This window comes from Bubalus kerabau, chromosome 7, assembly GCF_029407905.1.
Source record: "Bubalus kerabau isolate K-KA32 ecotype Philippines breed swamp buffalo chromosome 7, PCC_UOA_SB_1v2, whole genome shotgun sequence".
Lineage (NCBI taxonomy): Eukaryota > Metazoa > Chordata > Mammalia > Artiodactyla > Bovidae > Bubalus > Bubalus kerabau.
Genome location: NC_073630.1, coordinates 107,923,988 through 107,941,824, shown reverse-complemented (window position 1 = coordinate 107,941,824; position 17,837 = coordinate 107,923,988). Strand labels below are relative to the sequence as shown.

Sequence of the window (17,837 nt, the reverse complement as noted above, 5' to 3'; positions counted from 1 at the left end):
CAGCTCAAAAGCTGCCTCCTGCAGGAAGCCTTCCTTGATCTACACAAGACTTCTGACTCCATCTCTCCCTTACTGGGGCTCCCTCTTCCATATGCTCCACTCTTTATTATGCAGCTTTTGAAGCTTTATTTTGCATTATAATCAGAGAGTAGAGAAGTCTAGAGATAGTAATGCTATCTAAGCTATGTTTTGGCATTTAAAAGAAAATCTTAATGGCATTCATCTTTATCTTGCAATATACCTAGAGAATTATGCAATATCACAGATGTGAAACAAACAGCGATGTCCTACTTTGTAAGTAAAACAATTTCCTTTTCACTTCCATAGGTTTCTTGTCATTTGACTTTTCCCTATTTCTGATCTGATTTTCTCTCCAGAGATGCCTGAGAGAGTCTCTCTGAATGAAGGGGAGGGAATAAGAAAACAGGAGCAAGATTCTCAGACAATCCCAGCCTTGCAGATGAAATCCGACCACCCTCCTCCCTCCCCATAGAGTCTCCCCTCCTTGCCCACTTTGTCCTTTAGATCCCAGCTCTGTCCCCTTGGTCCTGACCCCTCCTCCACTAGGATGATGTGTTTTATCCTGCCTGCCTTCCCCAGTTGTCCCACCTGGAGGGCTGCAAACCTCAGAGGCAGGTGGACTGCACACCTGGTCCTGGTTCCTGCAAGTAGACAAAGGACAGGAAGCAATAGCCACCAAGTTCCGTATCTTATAAACTGCTGTGTTGCTGCTGGTGTTTCAGCATTGGCTGGAGGACTTGCTCAAATACTAGCATGGTTCCAAACACTAGGTATCCCCACCACACACACACACACACACATACACATATAGCATCCCCATAATACATACACATACACACACACACACCATCCCCATAATACACATACACACACACACACACACACACAGCATCCCCATCACACACACACACACATACAGCATCCCCATCATACACACACACACACACAGCATCCCCATCACACACACACACACACACATACAGAGCATCCCCACCACACACAGCATCCCCATCATACACACACACACATACAGCATCCCCATAATACACATACACACACACAGAGCATCCCTATCACACACACACACACACACACACACACATACAGCATCCCCATCATACACACACACACACACAGCATCCCCACCATACACACACACACATAGAGCATCCACACCACGTGTATGTGTACACACACACACACATATACAGCATCCCCATAATATATACACAGCATCCCCATCATACACACACATACACACACACATACATACAGCATCCCCATCATACACACACACACACATAGAGCATCCCCACCATACACACACATACACACAAACTGAGATCCATCTGAGGCTGTGTGTGTGTTCACCTGAGGGTCCTCCACAGTTCTCAGCACGTGACGAGCACACACAGAAGTTTGTTGGGTGAAACAGCTCTTTCGTTTAAATCAAGCCATAGGCCTGCACTCCATCTGACAGAACACACTAATGTAAAGGATACGTTCCGGCTGAAACCCGTGTCTTTCAGAACAAGGTAGAACTCTAGTAATATGATTATTTCCTGCTCTGTACTAGATATGTCGTGCCCATCCTCTCTGATTCCCTTTAGCCTCCTGCTGAGTAAGTGATGTAGTCCCCAGTGATAGATCGGGAAACTGAGGCTCCCAAGATAGACAGCTTGACCCCTTGACTCAAGTGGTTGGTGTTGAGATCCAGGGTTTGAGCTGAGCTCTTCCCTGGTCTCAGACTTCGCATTGCCTCCCTAAATGTCTCAGCTTCATGTTCTGGCCTACACACCGTGACAGCTGTGGTTTAGGGCATGATCCTGAACTTGATGAGATCAGAAAGGGAAGGATGTTGACCTCCACAATCGTGGAAAGCAGCCAGGTGGCCAGCTGTTAGGAAATGCAGTGTTCGCATCCCTGCTCCCTCAAGGTAAATTGGTGCCGCCACTATTTTTAAGGAGGAGCCTTAAAAACTAAAGAGTTGCCATATGAGCTAGCAGTCCCACTCCTGCGTACATATCCAGAGAAAACCCGGCACCCCAGTGTTCATAGCAGCACTATTTATAATAGGTAAGACACAAAAGCAGCCTAAATATCTATCAACAGATGAATGGATAAAGAAGATGTAGCATTGCTCAACCATAAAAAAGAATGAAAATGCCATTTGCAGCAATATGGATGGACCTAGAGATTATCATGCTTAGTGAAGTAAGTTAAACAGAGAAAGACAAATATCATATGATATGACTTATATGCGAAATCTAAAATACGATACAGATGAATTTATTTACAAAATGGAAACAGACTCACATAGAAAATAAACTTATGAACATTGGGGTAGACGTGTCTCTTTCGATTCTGGTTTCCTCGGTGTGTATGCCCAGCAGTGGGATTGCTGGGTCATATGGCAGTTCTATTTCCAGTTTTTTAAGGAATCTCCACACTGTTCTCCATAGTGGCTATACTAGTTTGCATTCCCACCAACTGTGTAAGAGGGTTCCCTTTTCTCTACACCCTCTGTAGCATTTATTGCTTGTAGACTTTTGGATGGCGGCATGAAATGGTACCGCATTGTGGTTTTGATTTGCATTTCTCTGATAATAAGTGATGTTGAGCATCTTTTCATGTGCTTGTTAGCCATCTGTATGTCTTCTTTGGAGAAATGTCTAGTTCTTTGGCCCATTTTTTGATTGGGTCGTTTATTTTTCTGGAATTGAGCTGCAGGTGTTGCTTGTATATTTTTGAGATTAGTTGTTTGTCAGTTGCTTCATTTGCTATTATTTTCTCCCATTCTGAAGGCTGTCTTTTCACCTTGCTTATAGTTTCCTTTGTTGTGCAGAAGCTTTTAAGTTTAATTACGTCCCATTTGTTTATTTTTGCTTTTATTTCCAATATTCTGGGAGGTGGGTCATAGAGGATCCTGCTGTGATTTATGTCAGAGAGTATTTTGCCTATGTTCTCCTTTAAGAGCTTTATAGTTTCTGGTCTTACGTTTAGATCTTTAATCCATTTTGAGTTTATTTTTATGTATGGTGTTAGAAAGTGTTCTAGTTTCATTTGTGTACCCCAGTGTTCATCACAGCACTGTTTATAATAGCCAGGACATGGAAGCAACCTAGATGTCCATCAGCAGATGAATGGATAAGAAAGCTGTGGTACATATACACAATGGAATATTACTCAGCCATTAAAAAGAATACATGTGAATCAGTTCTAATGAGGTGGATGAAACTGGAGCCTATTATACAGAGTGAAGTAAGCCAGAAAGAAAAACACCAATACAGTATACTAATGCATATATATGGAATTTAGAAAGATGGTAACGATAACCCTGTATGCAAGAAAGCAAAAGAGACACAGATGTATAGAACAGTCTTTTGGACTGTGGGAGAGGGAGAGGGTGGGATGATTTGGGAGAATGGCATTGAAACATGTATAATATCATATAGGAAACAAAAAAAAAAAAGCAAAGAAAATAAACTTATGGTTACCAAAGGGTGAAGGAAGGGAGGAGGGATAAATTAGGAGTCTGGGATTAGCAGATATAAACTACTATACATAAAATAGATAAATGACAAGGGCAGCTGTATTCAATATCCTGTAATAAGCCACAATGGAAAAGAATATGAAAACGAGCATATAAATAGACAAGTAGAGATATACAACCAAGTCACTTTACTGGACCCAGAAACTAACACAACACAAATCAATTATACTTCAAGAAAAAAATTTTTTTAAAGAATTAAACTCCCTCAACACTGTTTGTCGTGGAGTATATTGTAAGTCTGGGTGCTCATCTGTTCGGGTATCTCTTTGTGAGATCAGTTCAGTTCAGTCGCTCAGTCCTGTCTGACTCTTTGAGACCCCATGGACTGTAGCACGCCAGGCTTTCCTGTCCATCACCAACTCCCAGAGCTTGCTCAAACTCATGTCCATCAAATCAGTGTTGCCATCCAACCATCTCATCCTCTGTTGTCCCCTTCTCCTCCTGCCCTCAATGTTTCCCAGCATCAAGGTCTTTTCAAATGAGTCAGTTCTTCCCATCAGGTGACAAAGTATTAGATTTTCAGCTTCAGCATCAGTCCTTCCAATGAATATTCAGGACTGATTTCCTTTACAATTGACTGGTTGGATCTCCTTGCAGTCCAAGGGACTCTCAAGAGTCTTCTCCAACACCACAGTTCAAAAGCATCAATTCTTTGGCCCTCAGCTTTCTTTATAGTCCAACTCTCACTTCCATACATGACCACTGGAAAAACAAAGCTTTGACTAGACAGACCTTTGTTGGCAAAGTAATGTCTCTGTATTTGAATACGCTGTCTAGGTTGGTCACAGCTTTCCCTCCAAGGAGCAAGTGTCTTAACTTCATGGCTGCAATCACCATCTGCAGTGATTTTAGAGCCCCAAAAAACAAAGCCTCTCACTGTTTCCATGTTTCCCCATCTATTTGCCATGAAGTGATGGGACCAGATGCCCTGATCTTAGTTTTCAGAATATTGAGCTTTAATCCAACTTTTTCACTGTCCTCTTTCACTTTCATCAAGAGGCTATTTAGTTCTTCTTAGGCTTCCCTAGCAATGGCACCCCACTCCAGTACTCTTGCCTGGAAAATCCCATGGACCGGGGAGCCTGGAAGGCTGTAGTCCATGGGGTCGCTGAGGGTCGGACGCAACTGAGCGACTTTACTTTCACTTTTCACCTTCACGCATTGGAGAAGGAAATGGCAACCCACTCCAGTGTTCTTGCCTGGAGAATCCCAGGGACGGGGGAGCCTGGTGGGCTGCCATCTATGGGGTCACACAGAGTCCGACACTGCTGAAGTGACTTAGCAGAAGCAGCAGGCTTCCCTGGTGGCTCAGACGGTAAAGCGTCTGTCTGCAATGCCGGAGACCCTGGTTCGATTCCTGGGTCGGGAAGATCCCCTGGAGAAGGAAATGGCAATCCACTCCAGCACTCTTGCCTGGAAAATCCCATGGACGGAGGAGCCTGATAGACTACAGTCCATGGGGTTGCAAAGAGTCAGACATGACTGAGCGACTTCACTTTCACTTTCTGCCATAAGGGTGGTGTCATCTGCATATCTGAGGTTATTGATATTTCTCCTGGCAATCTTGATTCCAGCTTGTGCTTCAACCAGCCCAGTGTTTCCCATGATGTACTCTGCATGTAAGTTAAATAAGCAGGGTGACAATATATAGCCTTGAAGTACTCCTTTTCCTATTTGGAACCAGTCTGTTGTTCCGTGTCCAGTTCTAACTGTTGCTTCTTGACCTGCATACAGATTTCACAGGAGGCAGGTAAGTTGGTCTGGTATTCCCATCTCTTTTAAGAATTTTCCACAGTTTGTGGTGATCCACACAGTCAAAGGCTTTGGCATAGTGAATAAAGCAGAAGTATGTGTTTTTCTGTAACTCTCTTACTTTTTCTGTGATCCAACAGATGTTGGCAATTTGGTCTCCAGTTCCTCTGCCTTTTCTAAATCCAACTTGAACATCTGGAAGTTCACAGTTCACGTACTACTGAAGCCTGGCTTGGAGAATTTTTAACTCTGCTAGCATGTGAGATGAGTGCAATCATGTGGTAGTTTGAACAATCTTTGGCATTGTCTTTCTTTGGGATTGGAATGAATACTGATCTTTTCCAGTCCTGTGGCCACTGCTGAGTTTTCCAAATTTGCTGGCATGTTGAGTGCAGCACTTTCACAGCATCATCTTTTAAGATTTGGGTTACCTCAACTGGAATTCCATCACCTCCACTAGCTTTGGTCATAGGGATGTTTCCTAAGGCCCACTTGACTTTGCATTCCAGGATGTCTGGCTCTGGGTGAATGACCACACCATTGTAGTTATATGGGTCTTGAAGATCTTTTTTGTACAGTTCTCTGTGTATTCTTGCCACCTCTTCTTAATATCTTCTGCTTCTGTTAGGTCCCTACCATTTCTGTCCTTTATTGAGCCCATCTTTGCATGAAATGTTCCCTTGGTATCGCTAATTTTCTTGAAGAGATCTCTAGTCTTTCCCATTCTATTGTTTTCCTCTATTTCTTTGCACTGATCACAGAGGAAGGCTTTCTTATCTCTCCTTGCTGTTCTTTGGAACTCTGCATTCAAATGGGTATATCTTTCCTTTTTCTCCTTTGCCTTTAGCGTCTCTTCTTTTCTCAGCCATTTGTAAGGCCTCCTCAGACAACCATTTGCCTTTTTGCATTTCTTTTTCTTGGAGATGGTCTTGATCACTGCCTCCTGTACAGTGTCAGGAACCTCTTGTCCATAGTCCTTTAGGCACTCTGTCTATCAGATCTAATCTCTTGAATCTGTTTGTCATTTCCACTGTATAATCATAAAGGATTTGATTTAGGTCATACCTGAATGGTCTAGTGGTTTTCCCTACTTTCTTCAATTTAAGTCTGAATTTGGCAATAGGGAGTTCATGATCCAAGCCATAGTCAACTCCTGGTCTTATTTTTGCTGACTGTATAGAGCTTCTCCATCTTTGGCTGTAAAGAATATAATCAATCTGATTTCAGTATTGACCATCTGGTGATATCCATGTGTAGAGTCTTCTCTTGTGTTGTTGGAAGATGGTGTTTGCTATGACCAGTGCGTTCTCTTGGCAAAACTCTGTTAGCCTTTGCCCTGCTTCATTTTTGTACCCCAAGGCCAAATTTGCCCCTTACTCCAGGTATCTCTTGACTTCCTACTTCTGCATTCCATTCCCATATAATTACCTTTGTGAGATAATTTGATTTATATCCAACTCCCCCGTCGGGTGGTAAACTTGATGAGGATAGACACTCTGACTGTTTTGCTGGCCAGGGCTTCCTCTGCTCCTGGGCATGATGGCTGGTCCACCAGTGGGCATTCAGTACTTAATACGCGTGAATGATGTGTGGGGCTCACCCTCTACCTACTGTGTGAACTTGGAAATTATATACGTGATCTCCTGTGGATTTCACAAGGAGCCATGAGGTAGGAATTTTTTATCTCCATTTTACAGATAAAGAGACCAAGGTGTTGGGGGTTGAGTAACTCACCAGAGCCACCTGAGCTGGGTGTGGACCCAGCCTACGGGCTCCCAGACACAGCATTCTGCTCTTGCAAGTCTCCTTGGTTTCTCTGGTTCCCCTCTGTGCCTGGACATCCCTTGCTCCACATGGCTAACTGGGTCTATGCTGTGCTTGTTTGCAGGCTGAGGAAGCAGCAGGGGCAGGGCGGCCAGCTCTTGGACATGGAAGGCCGAGCCGGGAGCCAGGCCCAGGGCAAGCTCCAGGACGGGTGTAACAACAACATTCTGGCCCATGCCTGTTCTCGTGGCTGCAGCAGCTAAGCCACCACCTGCAGCTTCCAGCGGGACTGCACACACCACTGCCCTGCCCACCGAAAGCCCCTCTCTGTGCCACGATGGTCCCCGTCTCACCCCAAATAACAGATGCAGAGAAGGCCCTGGGCTCAGAGCTGGGGAGCCTGGGTTGTGGTCCAAGCTGTCCAGCTAATTCCCTGCACATCTGTGGACAAGCCTTGCCCTTTCTGTGCCTCAGTTTTCCACATCTGTCAAAGGGGTCACACAGCTCAATGCCCCACCTCTGATTACAAAGTTATTGGAAGAATCCAATTGGGTAGTAGACATGCAAAACCTTTGACATTTATGACATTATTTATACAGGCGAAATAGAACCTTACTTTTTGGAGTGTACTCCCATCCCCTAAAGCAGCTAGACCCATCACAACTTTGCAATTCAGTCTACCCTGGTCTTCAGGGCATACTTTTGAAAATTCAGCCCTTAATCGTCTGATGTGTTTGCCCTGCCTATGGAAACACGATCCCCCAATCCTGGAGCAAAACCGGAAGTGTCCTCTTTTGCCTCCTCTGCCACGCCCGTCTTTCTGATGTTCTAAGTTGGCCTGCTACTGTCCCCATCTTTAATTTCAGCAGGTCTCCACTCCCACCCCACCCCTGGTGCTGGGATGGCAGGACGATGCCCATTCAGAAGGTCAAGTCACTGACCGTCAGTCACCCCTAAAGAGTGTCAGCTGAGTTCCTCCCAAAACCCAGTCCCATGGCAGAACTCTGAGTCTCTGTCTCCATCCAAGTTTCCTTTCCTGGAAGGGGGTGACATCGTCTCATCAGCACCATATTAAAGAGGATCTCCCAATTGCCATCAAGGAGGTGGCTCCACACTGATAAACTAGGAAGCCCAGTTGGTTAGAAAGTTTACGCTAGGAAGATGGTGGGCTCATGCTAAGAGCAAACTGCTTGATGATCTATTCAGGGAGCACTTTGTTTTTGAATTGGGAGATGCTTTTAGCAATCAGAATAAAGCTTAGACTTGGAATCAGGACTGTGATTGGAATCCAGCCCTGCTGTTTACTAACCAGAAGACCTCAGGCAATCACATAATCACTTCAGTGTCAGTTTTCTCGTTTTAAAATGGGGATTAAAGAAACTAACCCCTGGGGTTGTTAAAAGGTTAATTAAGATCCTGTGTGTGACATATCCAAACTACTTTGTAGCAGTTTTTGGTCAACATCATAATCAACATAATTTCAAGAAACTTTCTTGTTTCAGTCATTGGGCAGGTCAGTTTTCTGTAGAGATAAGCCTGGTGTTTTAGATTCTTTGAACTCATCTCTCTGGAGTCTCTGATATCTGTACAGTCCTGTGAAAAGTTCAGTTGTGTTTTTATTTTTATCCAACTTTCACTATTTACATCATAAATCTCTTAGATTTCTTAAGAGACATTTTCATATATCACGTGGTTTATGTTTTTATTTGAAAAAAGGAAAGAAATGGTCTTTGTTTTCCTCCTTTGAACCCAGGCTGTTTCTAGACAGTATTGTCCACGTGTCCGCTGTTTTGTACACTTTTCCTTCTTTGTTCCCTGTGGGCACCATCCTGCCCCTGCAGGAAATAATGGGGCTGCTTCTCTCTTCGCTGCAACCGTGGCTACACTGAGGGTGTCTCACTGGACTGAGTTCATGAATTAGGGGCAGGAGCTGAAAGTAGCCCGAGACACTGGATTTCCTGGCTCTGTTCAAGTCAGCCTTGTTCCTTGTTAAGAATAAACTATTTCTTGGAGATTCCTTCTTACAACTTTGTTCTTATGTATGGTTGGGTGAGATGGGCAATGTCCCCTTAGAGTCAAATTCAGCAAGAAACAAAAGAGACTGGGGGCAGGGAGGTAGGGAGTATATCAAGTCAGTGATGTGTTTCCTTTGCCCACAGAACAAAACCAAGCTTGGCAATATAAGGCTCAGTCCAACTTGATCACAATTCATGTTGTCATCATCACCACCATCATCATTATCATCACCATCATTATCATTACCGTCATCATCATCATCATCATTATCATCACCACCACACCACCATCATCTCCATCATCATCACCGCTGTCATCATCCCCATTGCCATCGTCGTCATCATCAGAAGCAGCAGCATTACCATCATCGTTATCATCACCATCATCACCACCACACCACCATCCCCACTGCCATCATCATCATCATCAGAAGCAGCAGGAGCATCACCATCATCATTATCATCACCATCATCATCACCACACCACCATCCCCACTGCCATCATCATCATCATCAGAAGCAGCAGGAGCATCACCATCATCATTATCATCACCATCATCATTATCATCACCATCATCACCACCACACCACCATCCCCACTGCCATCATCATCATCATCAGAAGCAGCAGGAGCATCACCATCATCATTATCATCACCATCATCATCATCATCATCACCATCATCATCATCATCACCATCATCACCACCACACCACCATCCCCATTGCCATCGTCGTCATCATCAGAAGCAGCAGCATTACCATCATCGTTATCATCACCATCATCACCACCACTGTCATCATCCCCACTGCCATCATCATCATCATCAGAAGCAGCAGGAGCATCACCATCATCATTATCATCACCATCATCATCACCATCATCACCACCACACCACCATCATCTCCATCATCACCACCACTGTCATCATCCCCATTGCCATCGTCATCATCATCAGAAGCAGCAGCAGCAGCAGCATTACCATCATCGTTATCATCACCATCATTGTTATCATTACCATCATCATTACCATCACCATCATTACCACCACTATCAGCACCACCATCTCCATCATCATCACTGTGATCATCTCATCGTTATTTCACACATGCAAAGATACAATCTATTTAATAGAGGAAAATACAGAAAATTCTCCACCTAAAGAAAAACACTCTTAAAAGTTCCTCAAATTGCCACTCAAACCTTACAGCACACACATGGGTACAAGTGGACAGTATTCGCTCTACTGTACAGATTCCTTAACTTGCCACCTCCCTACTTTTGCCAACCTGCCTCTGCTACCTGGGACCCCTTTTAACCCCCATCTCGACATTGGCATCTCAAAATATGTGACTTTTATGGGCCAATTCCACCCCCTCCATGATGCCTTCTGCATCTCATGGCAACCCTGACCCAAGACAGATATAATCTTCCCCACATACCCTCTCTCACATTTTCTGTGACTTTCTTACAGTTCTGATTTCTGCCAACTGCATGACAGGGTTACTTTCAACCATGACTCATCCTCTTTCTCCCCAAACTGCTAAGAGAAGTCAGGTTCTCATGTCTACCTCCTCACACTTCCCATATGCAGTCCTGAAAGCACCTATTTCACAGGAGGTAATCATTTATTTGAGCTCCCCAGGTGGCTCAGTGGTAAAGAATCCACCTGCAAATGTAGGTAGAGCTGGGTTTGATCCCTGGGTCAGGAAGATACCCTGGGGAAGAAAATGGCAACCCACTCCAGTATTCTTGCCTGGAGAATCCCCATGGACAGAGAAGCCTGGTGGGCTATAGTCCATGGGGTCACAAAAGAGGAGGACACAAGTTAGCGACTAACCAACAACTAATAATTTGGGGGTGAATGAGATAAAAGCAAGTCCAACACAAACTCTCCAAGTGGGTGAAGCTTGCTTGTGGCAGCCACCTATCTGGCCCCACTGCCATCTCCCAGGCCTTTTTTTTTTTCTCTCTCTCTCTCTCCCTGTCTCAGTGGTTTCCCAGAGGCTGCCTCTTCCTGAGCCACCAATGAAGTACCCAGTCCCCCTGCCATCCCCTTAAGAGACATATCACCTGAGTCTCGAGTTCCAGATGAATTTTCCCTCCTCCCTCATCCAAACCCCCATTCCCAGAGTACAGAGCCTCAGGCCAGTTGTCAGGAAAGCAATTCGATAAAAGAAATATGTGCCCAAGAAAGAACTTGCATGAGGAGTCACCTTATGATTTGAGATTTAGGCACAGAGGGACAAGCTGGAAACTGGTAACATTGACAGGGCTTTCCCATTTCCACTGAAATATATTTCAGTCTTCTTGTGCCAATAAGTAAAAATTACTCACATTTATAATACTAGTAATGGGCTTCCCTCATAGCTCAGTTGGTAAAGAATCTGCCTGCAATGCAGGAGACCCCAGTTCAATTCCTGGGTCAGGAAGATCTGCTGGAGAAGGGAGAGGCTACCCACTCCAGTATTCTTGGGCTTCCCTTGTGGCTCATCTGGTAAAGAATCTGCCTGCAATGTGGGAGACCTGGGTTCTATCCCTGAGTTGGGAAGATCCCCTGGAGAAGGGAAAGGCTACCCATTCCAGTATTCTGGCCTGGAAAATTCCATGGACTGTATATAGTCCATGGGGTCTCAAAGACTCGGAAATGACTGAGCAACTTTCACTTTCATAGTAATAGTAAACTCCAAGCCACATGTTTGAAGTTCCTTCCCACTTACTGACAGAATTATAGTCATTATATTGTCCAGAATTGTCTCCAGACTTGCTTGAGTAACCACAAAGTACTTTCATGTTAACCAGAAGGGCCCCTCCCCACTAGTGGGAAAAAGGGGCGTCACTAGGAAGCCTTGGTGCCCACAGCTGTTGTCACTTCTCTGCTGTGTTGACCATCATGGCCACTGTGAGCCATGACCGTCAGGCTTCTGCCAGAACATTGGCATCCACCCCTTTCTCTCTTTCCAACCTGTAGAAACACAGTTTGGACTTGTTATAATCAGCTCTTTTAATGGTGGTTCCAAAGCAGAGCTCTTGAGCTGCAGGCAACTCAGTTCTTGCCCTTCGGCCTTCTCCCTCACCTTCTGAAAGTACAAGATGTGACTGGTCCTGGGAAGGTCCCATGCAGTGACACACTGGGTCCCCGCTTCCTGATGCCCCCTGCCCGCTTGCCAGGTCTTATCTTTCAGCTTCCTTTAGGGACCCCCATCCATCAGGCTCACCTCAGTTCCCATCATAGGTTGGTCCACTTCCCTTTCCAGGGTCCTTGGCCTGCACAGAAATCAGGCAGTGTCTTCCATAGCCGCACATCTCCAGCGATGGCTGGGAGGCTGCTCCCCACTGGACACACTGGTCCTCTCTGGAGTGGGCACAAGCCCACCTGATCTGATACTGGCCCAGCAAGAAATGCTTTGGAGTGGGAGATTTGGCTTCAAATCACAGCCCCACCATTCACTGTGTGGAACCACTGGCAGGCTTTCCACAAGTCCTTACATTTCTGAATGTCAGTTTCTGCACCCATGAGCTGCTGCTGCTGCTGCTAAGTCGCTTCAGTCATGTCCGACTCTGTGCGACCCCATAGACAGCTGCACCAGGCTTCCCCATCCCTGGGATCCTCCAGGCAAGAATACTGGAGTGGGGCCTGGTAATTCCTGCACTGCCTTTCTCAAGCAGCAGTTATGAAGGTCAACTATGGGGCTCTGGTTGAAGGTGTGCACATGCTAACTCATGGACTTCCACGCAAAGCCATAGTTCTCACCAAGCAAGGCATCTCTTCCCACCTCATGAAGCTCTTCCTGCAAATTGTCCAAGCTGAGCTCTGCAGACAACAGTCTCCATCACCTACCCTCTGTGCAAGCCCTCCATCTCTGTGCCTTCTCACTCAATCTACTGCAGGCTTTGGGTCAAATAGCTAGCAGTGACCTTCCCAGAAGCCGCAACAAAGACCAGGCATGGAGGGAACCCAGTGGGCAGTGCTCCATCCTGCTTCTCCCCCAGGAGTCCCAAGAGAGGCCAGAGCTTATTCCAGGCCCACTTTCACCAGGAACTTGACATGATTTTAATTCTATGCAGTATGCACATTTTAGAGATGAGCAAAACAAACTCTTTGGAGGACCTATAATTTGCTTGAGGCCACTTACCTAGTTGGTGGTAGAGTCAAGATTTGAACTGTCAGCTGAAGTTCAAACTTCATGAACATTCTACTACAGAGCGGTGACCCCACAGGGTGGGCTTGGGGGTCCTTCCCATTCTCTTTTAGAATTACAAAATCACCCCATAAAGGTGCTCTTTAGCTAAGCAGAAGGTGTCTGCTAAACAAAAGCAGTATTAAGGCAAATCTCCCATCCCTCCAGACTGGCATCCTGAGTCCCTGCTCTGTAGAGATTCTAGAGTCACCCTACCACTTGTTACTACAAGGATACTCTGTCTTCTACCAGGAAAAGCACCTGGAAGAAAATCTTCTTGGGGACACAGCAGCCAGCTTCCAGCTCTGATGTGATGTTCCATACCATTTCTATGCTACTGTGACCCAGGTTTAAAACATTTTCCAGTACATTGGTGGTTTGTGGCCACTCTCTCTAGAAGGGAGAAAGAAGGTGGCCAGGAGATGGAATCTCTGAATCAGGGCACAACCCTAGCACTGCTGACCTTGAGCATCCTACAGGAGATTCCCAGGAACCAGCCAAGGACAGAGGCTAAGGAAAAGTAAATTCTACCCATCCTTCCTTTCTTGTGGAATTAAAAGCAAAGGGAGTTGCAGGGAGAAGCTGCCGAGAACACTTGATGGGTTCCTCGACCTTGATCCATCCAGGAAACTTCCTTTCCTTCAGGAAAGGGAGGTGTGTCAAGAGACTCCTGAGTCATCAGAGGACTTTCTTACTATTATTAACAACCACAGTAGTATCAGAGCATCAGCAAGTCCTTTGGTGTCCTGTTGCCCTCAGGATGCTCTGAAGAAGGCCAGCACACCCACACATGCAGTGGGGTATGTTACATAAGAGGTGCCCTAAGCTCAGGGAACCTGGGTGTTTTATACCAGGCACTGAGCACTTCAGCCCTTTGCCCTGAGGGAGACACAGTCTTCATCAGTCAAGTTTGCTGCACAAGCATCCTTGAGAAGATCTTCTAGAACAAAAGGGCCATCCTTCTCACTTAGAAGACATGCACCGACAGAGGAGACCCGTGGAGAGTGGTCTCTTAGCATTGTCATCCTGTGAACACTTAGAATTCTCACACCACCCAATGTGCTGGGTATATGAATTATCTCTCCATTTTACAGGTGACAAAAATGTGATCACTCTATATGGTAGTGATATATGTGGAAATCTAAGGAACAATCCTTATGAGCAGCAGATCCTAATTCAGGTGGCCCCCGGTGGGGCCTGAGATTCTGCATTTCTAACAAGCTTCCAGGGCATGCTGATATTACTGGACCAGGGACCATGCTTGGAGTAACAAGGATCTAGACCCTTCTGTTCTCAGGCCAACTTGGCCACACCCATTTGCTTCTGTGAGTCTACAGCTGCATTCAAACTCCAAAGGCAGAATCGAGTATTTGCCACATGAATTAGATGGCTTGCAAGGCTGAAAATATTTGTCATCTGGCCCTTTTGGGGAAAAGGTTTGCTGACCTCTGATCCAGGAAACACACCTCGGACATTAGGTGGGCAGACTGAGAGTGTGCCCTTGTCTTGCTCATAGGTAATTCAGCCCCATGAACTCCCCCATGGAGGAGAAGAATTTGCAGAGAAATCTATGGTCCATTTTGTCCTCATGAGTTGACTGTTGGGCTTTTTCTCAACTGTGGACCCCTGTCAGTGACCCCTTCCTTCCCAGTTGAGTATTCTTGAAAGTCACTCTATTTCTTTTTTCTTCCTCTCCATGCAGCAAGTGCTCCCAGCAGCCCTTTGCATATAGCGTCTGGTTTATGTGGTTTAACTCTGGCAGCATTTACCACACTAGACCAATTGAAAGTAGCTCTTTTGCCCCTTTCTTGTTTACCCATTTCTGTCTTCTCTAACCTTAAAAACCTAAGTAAAGGAATGCGATCACTAAGCAATTGAAACTAACTCCCCCGAGTTACTCTTTCCAGAATACACAACATGCCTTGTCTAGCCTGTTGCTTCTTTCCTTAAAAAGAAGAATGATGAATCAAGGAAAGAAGGATTAGCTCCCTACCCTGCAACAGCCCCTTAAGGAATCCTGAAAGTAGATCACATGGGCACGATAACATCTGAAAGAGAGAGTCTACCAGTCTGCATGCAGTGGAGAAGGATGCAGAACTCAACCTCCTGCCTTGATGATTCAGATTCTTGCCCTCGTTTTTCCCTTTAAAAACTGCCATGGCTGAGCAGAATCTTCAGAGCTGTCCTCTGGACGTGAGTCCGCCTTCTCCACAGATTGCCATCTTATCTGATTTAAGCACCTTTCCTTTCTACTGACACTTGCCTCTAGAGTTATTAGCTTTAGAGCAGCGAGCAGCCAAACCTGAGCTCAGTAGTACAGCTATGGTTACGTGTCCCACCCACCCCAATCCAGACTGTGAACTCCACTGTGGTGGGCTGTGTCTAGTTGGCCCCCCAGCACAGAGCTGCCTTCAGTGGACATGTAAGGAGTGCAGACACGCCCACCATGGCCCAGCCTGGGCGTGCTTACCAGTTAGCTGCCACCGATGAGTCAGCCCACGCACTGTCCCTGTCGCCATTCGCTGTCTGTCCCATTTCCTCTTCTGACCTCAAACATGAGATCACAGCAGGGCCTCCCTCATGTTTAATTGCTAACTCTCACAAATAACAAGCAGCTGCTCCTTCCTGGGTAATCATGGACAAACATGATTAATGGATTTCCCTCTCAGCCTCTCTGCACTTCATGTTTATTCTCCATCCCCCAACACCCACACCTGCTAAGTCTTTCCTTTCTGCAGGGAGAGTGGTGAGTAACACTCAGACCTTTCCAGGCATAGAGACTGCATCCTGGCATCGTCCTCATGCTAAGAATCTATTTGTTCAACCACCTACTATGTTCAATTCAAGGGCATTTTCTAAACAAGAATTCATGTGTCATGTGTAGTCAACTTAACATTAAGGCTGAGAAAGAAGGGGTTCTGGATGGTGTTCTGGGCAGGATGAGAAAAACTTGAATCCTGTTTTGTTGACCAGCCCTTCCCCATCTCCCCAGCTCACAAGTTCTCAAGGGAGCTCAGGATATAAGAATATAACAGAAATCAGTGAACGACTGACTGTATCAGTGTTGAAATCTCAATGCAGAGCCCTGCGGAAAGTTCAAAATTGAAGCAAGAAGTCCAAGATCCAAGGCTTGGTAACCCTGCAGATGGAGAAAAGTGAGTGGATTTGGGACATATCTGAGGACTTGTCAAAGAATTGGATTGGGGTGGTAAAGGGCCAGGACTTTTGTTATGTTTTAAGCCACTTGAAATCTCTCAGCCCTATCCTGGGAATTCAATAAAGCCGTGTGTTTAGGGCTCCTACCACCTGGCATGCAATACACACTTAATGAAAATTGTCCTCTCCTCTCCTTCATCCTTCTTATGGGAAGAATATGCACTCTGGATGCCTTGGGTTGAGCCTTTTCTCCTTTCTGCTTCTGTTAGTCAGCTGGTTCCCCCTCTGCCCAACATTCCTGCTCCCTTCACACACACACACACACACACACACACACACACACACACGTTTTCTCTAAGATAAAAATATCAGCTATTTAAAGCACACCACTGTAAGAGTCTCTGGAGAGGTGTTTTGAAAAGGTTGCTTGTTTGCAGGAGGATTTTTCCAAAAATGTAGTTTATCAGTTTGCTTTCTGCTCTAGGTAAGAAGAAACTCAACTCTAACCACCTTACTCAAGAAAATGTATTATCCCACTTAACAAGGAGACCAGGGGAGGGCAAATCCCTGGCACAGAATGGCCCAAACATCTAGAACATCACCAGGGCCCAGGTTCTGTGCATCTTTCCACCCTGACATTCTGATGTTTTGGCACTGTCTTCAGGATGTTGACCCTCTTGGTCATTAGATGGTGGCCACAGCTGTGCACATCCTATCCAGATACAGGCCTATCCGGGCAAGGAAAAGGAATACGACCTTCCTGTGGCTCTCTCTCACAGAGGAGAAGACTTTCCCAGAATCCTTTGGACTTTCCCCCACATCTCATCAAGACTGGCTCACAGGCCCATCCTAAATTAATCACCAACATGCAGGATGAAGCACTCTGATTAGTTTAGACCAATAGCAATCTACTCTCTTATGCTTCAGATGAGGTCACCTTCCTCTACATGATATGGGAATGATACACAGGCATGACCAAGGTCGAAGTTCTGTTAGAAAAGATGAAGGGGAAACAGGCTTTGGCAAAGCACATAGCTCTTAACAAAGAAAACACAGACTTCACTGAGTTGCAAGAAATATTGCAGTTTTATTAGCAATGGCCCCCACTTAGAACTTTCTGGCTCTGATTAATCAAATAGAGGCAAAAGGCAGCAGAAATAGTGATTTCCTATTTTCTTTCTGCCTTAAAATTCTATCCAATGAAAAGAATTGGCTCATAGTCATGTGTGATTTGGTGACTGTAATCTCAGGACTTTAGAATGTTAGAGGTGGAAAGCCCTGAGATCGCTCAGGCAGCAGGGAACTATCATTTACTGAGAATGGACCTCACATCAGGCCCCAGGGCAGGCACTCTGCTTATGTTGTCTCATCGGGTCTTGGATTTCTGTAAGGCCA

At 45.5% G+C, this 17,837-nt stretch overlaps 1 protein-coding gene across 2 annotated transcripts in view; it reads left to right on the top strand.

Moving 5' to 3' along the window:
* Positions 1-7,353, top strand: part of STK32B (serine/threonine kinase 32B) — a 399,639-nt gene extending 392,286 nt beyond the window's left edge. For both annotated transcript variants that reach the window (XM_055589085.1, XM_055589084.1), the window contains one exon: positions 7,215-7,353. In XM_055589085.1, coding sequence (XP_055445060.1) covers positions 7,215-7,353 — 139 coding nt within the window. The remainder of the gene's footprint in view (positions 1-7,214) is intronic.
* The last annotated feature ends 10,484 nt before the right edge of the window (positions 7,354-17,837 follow it).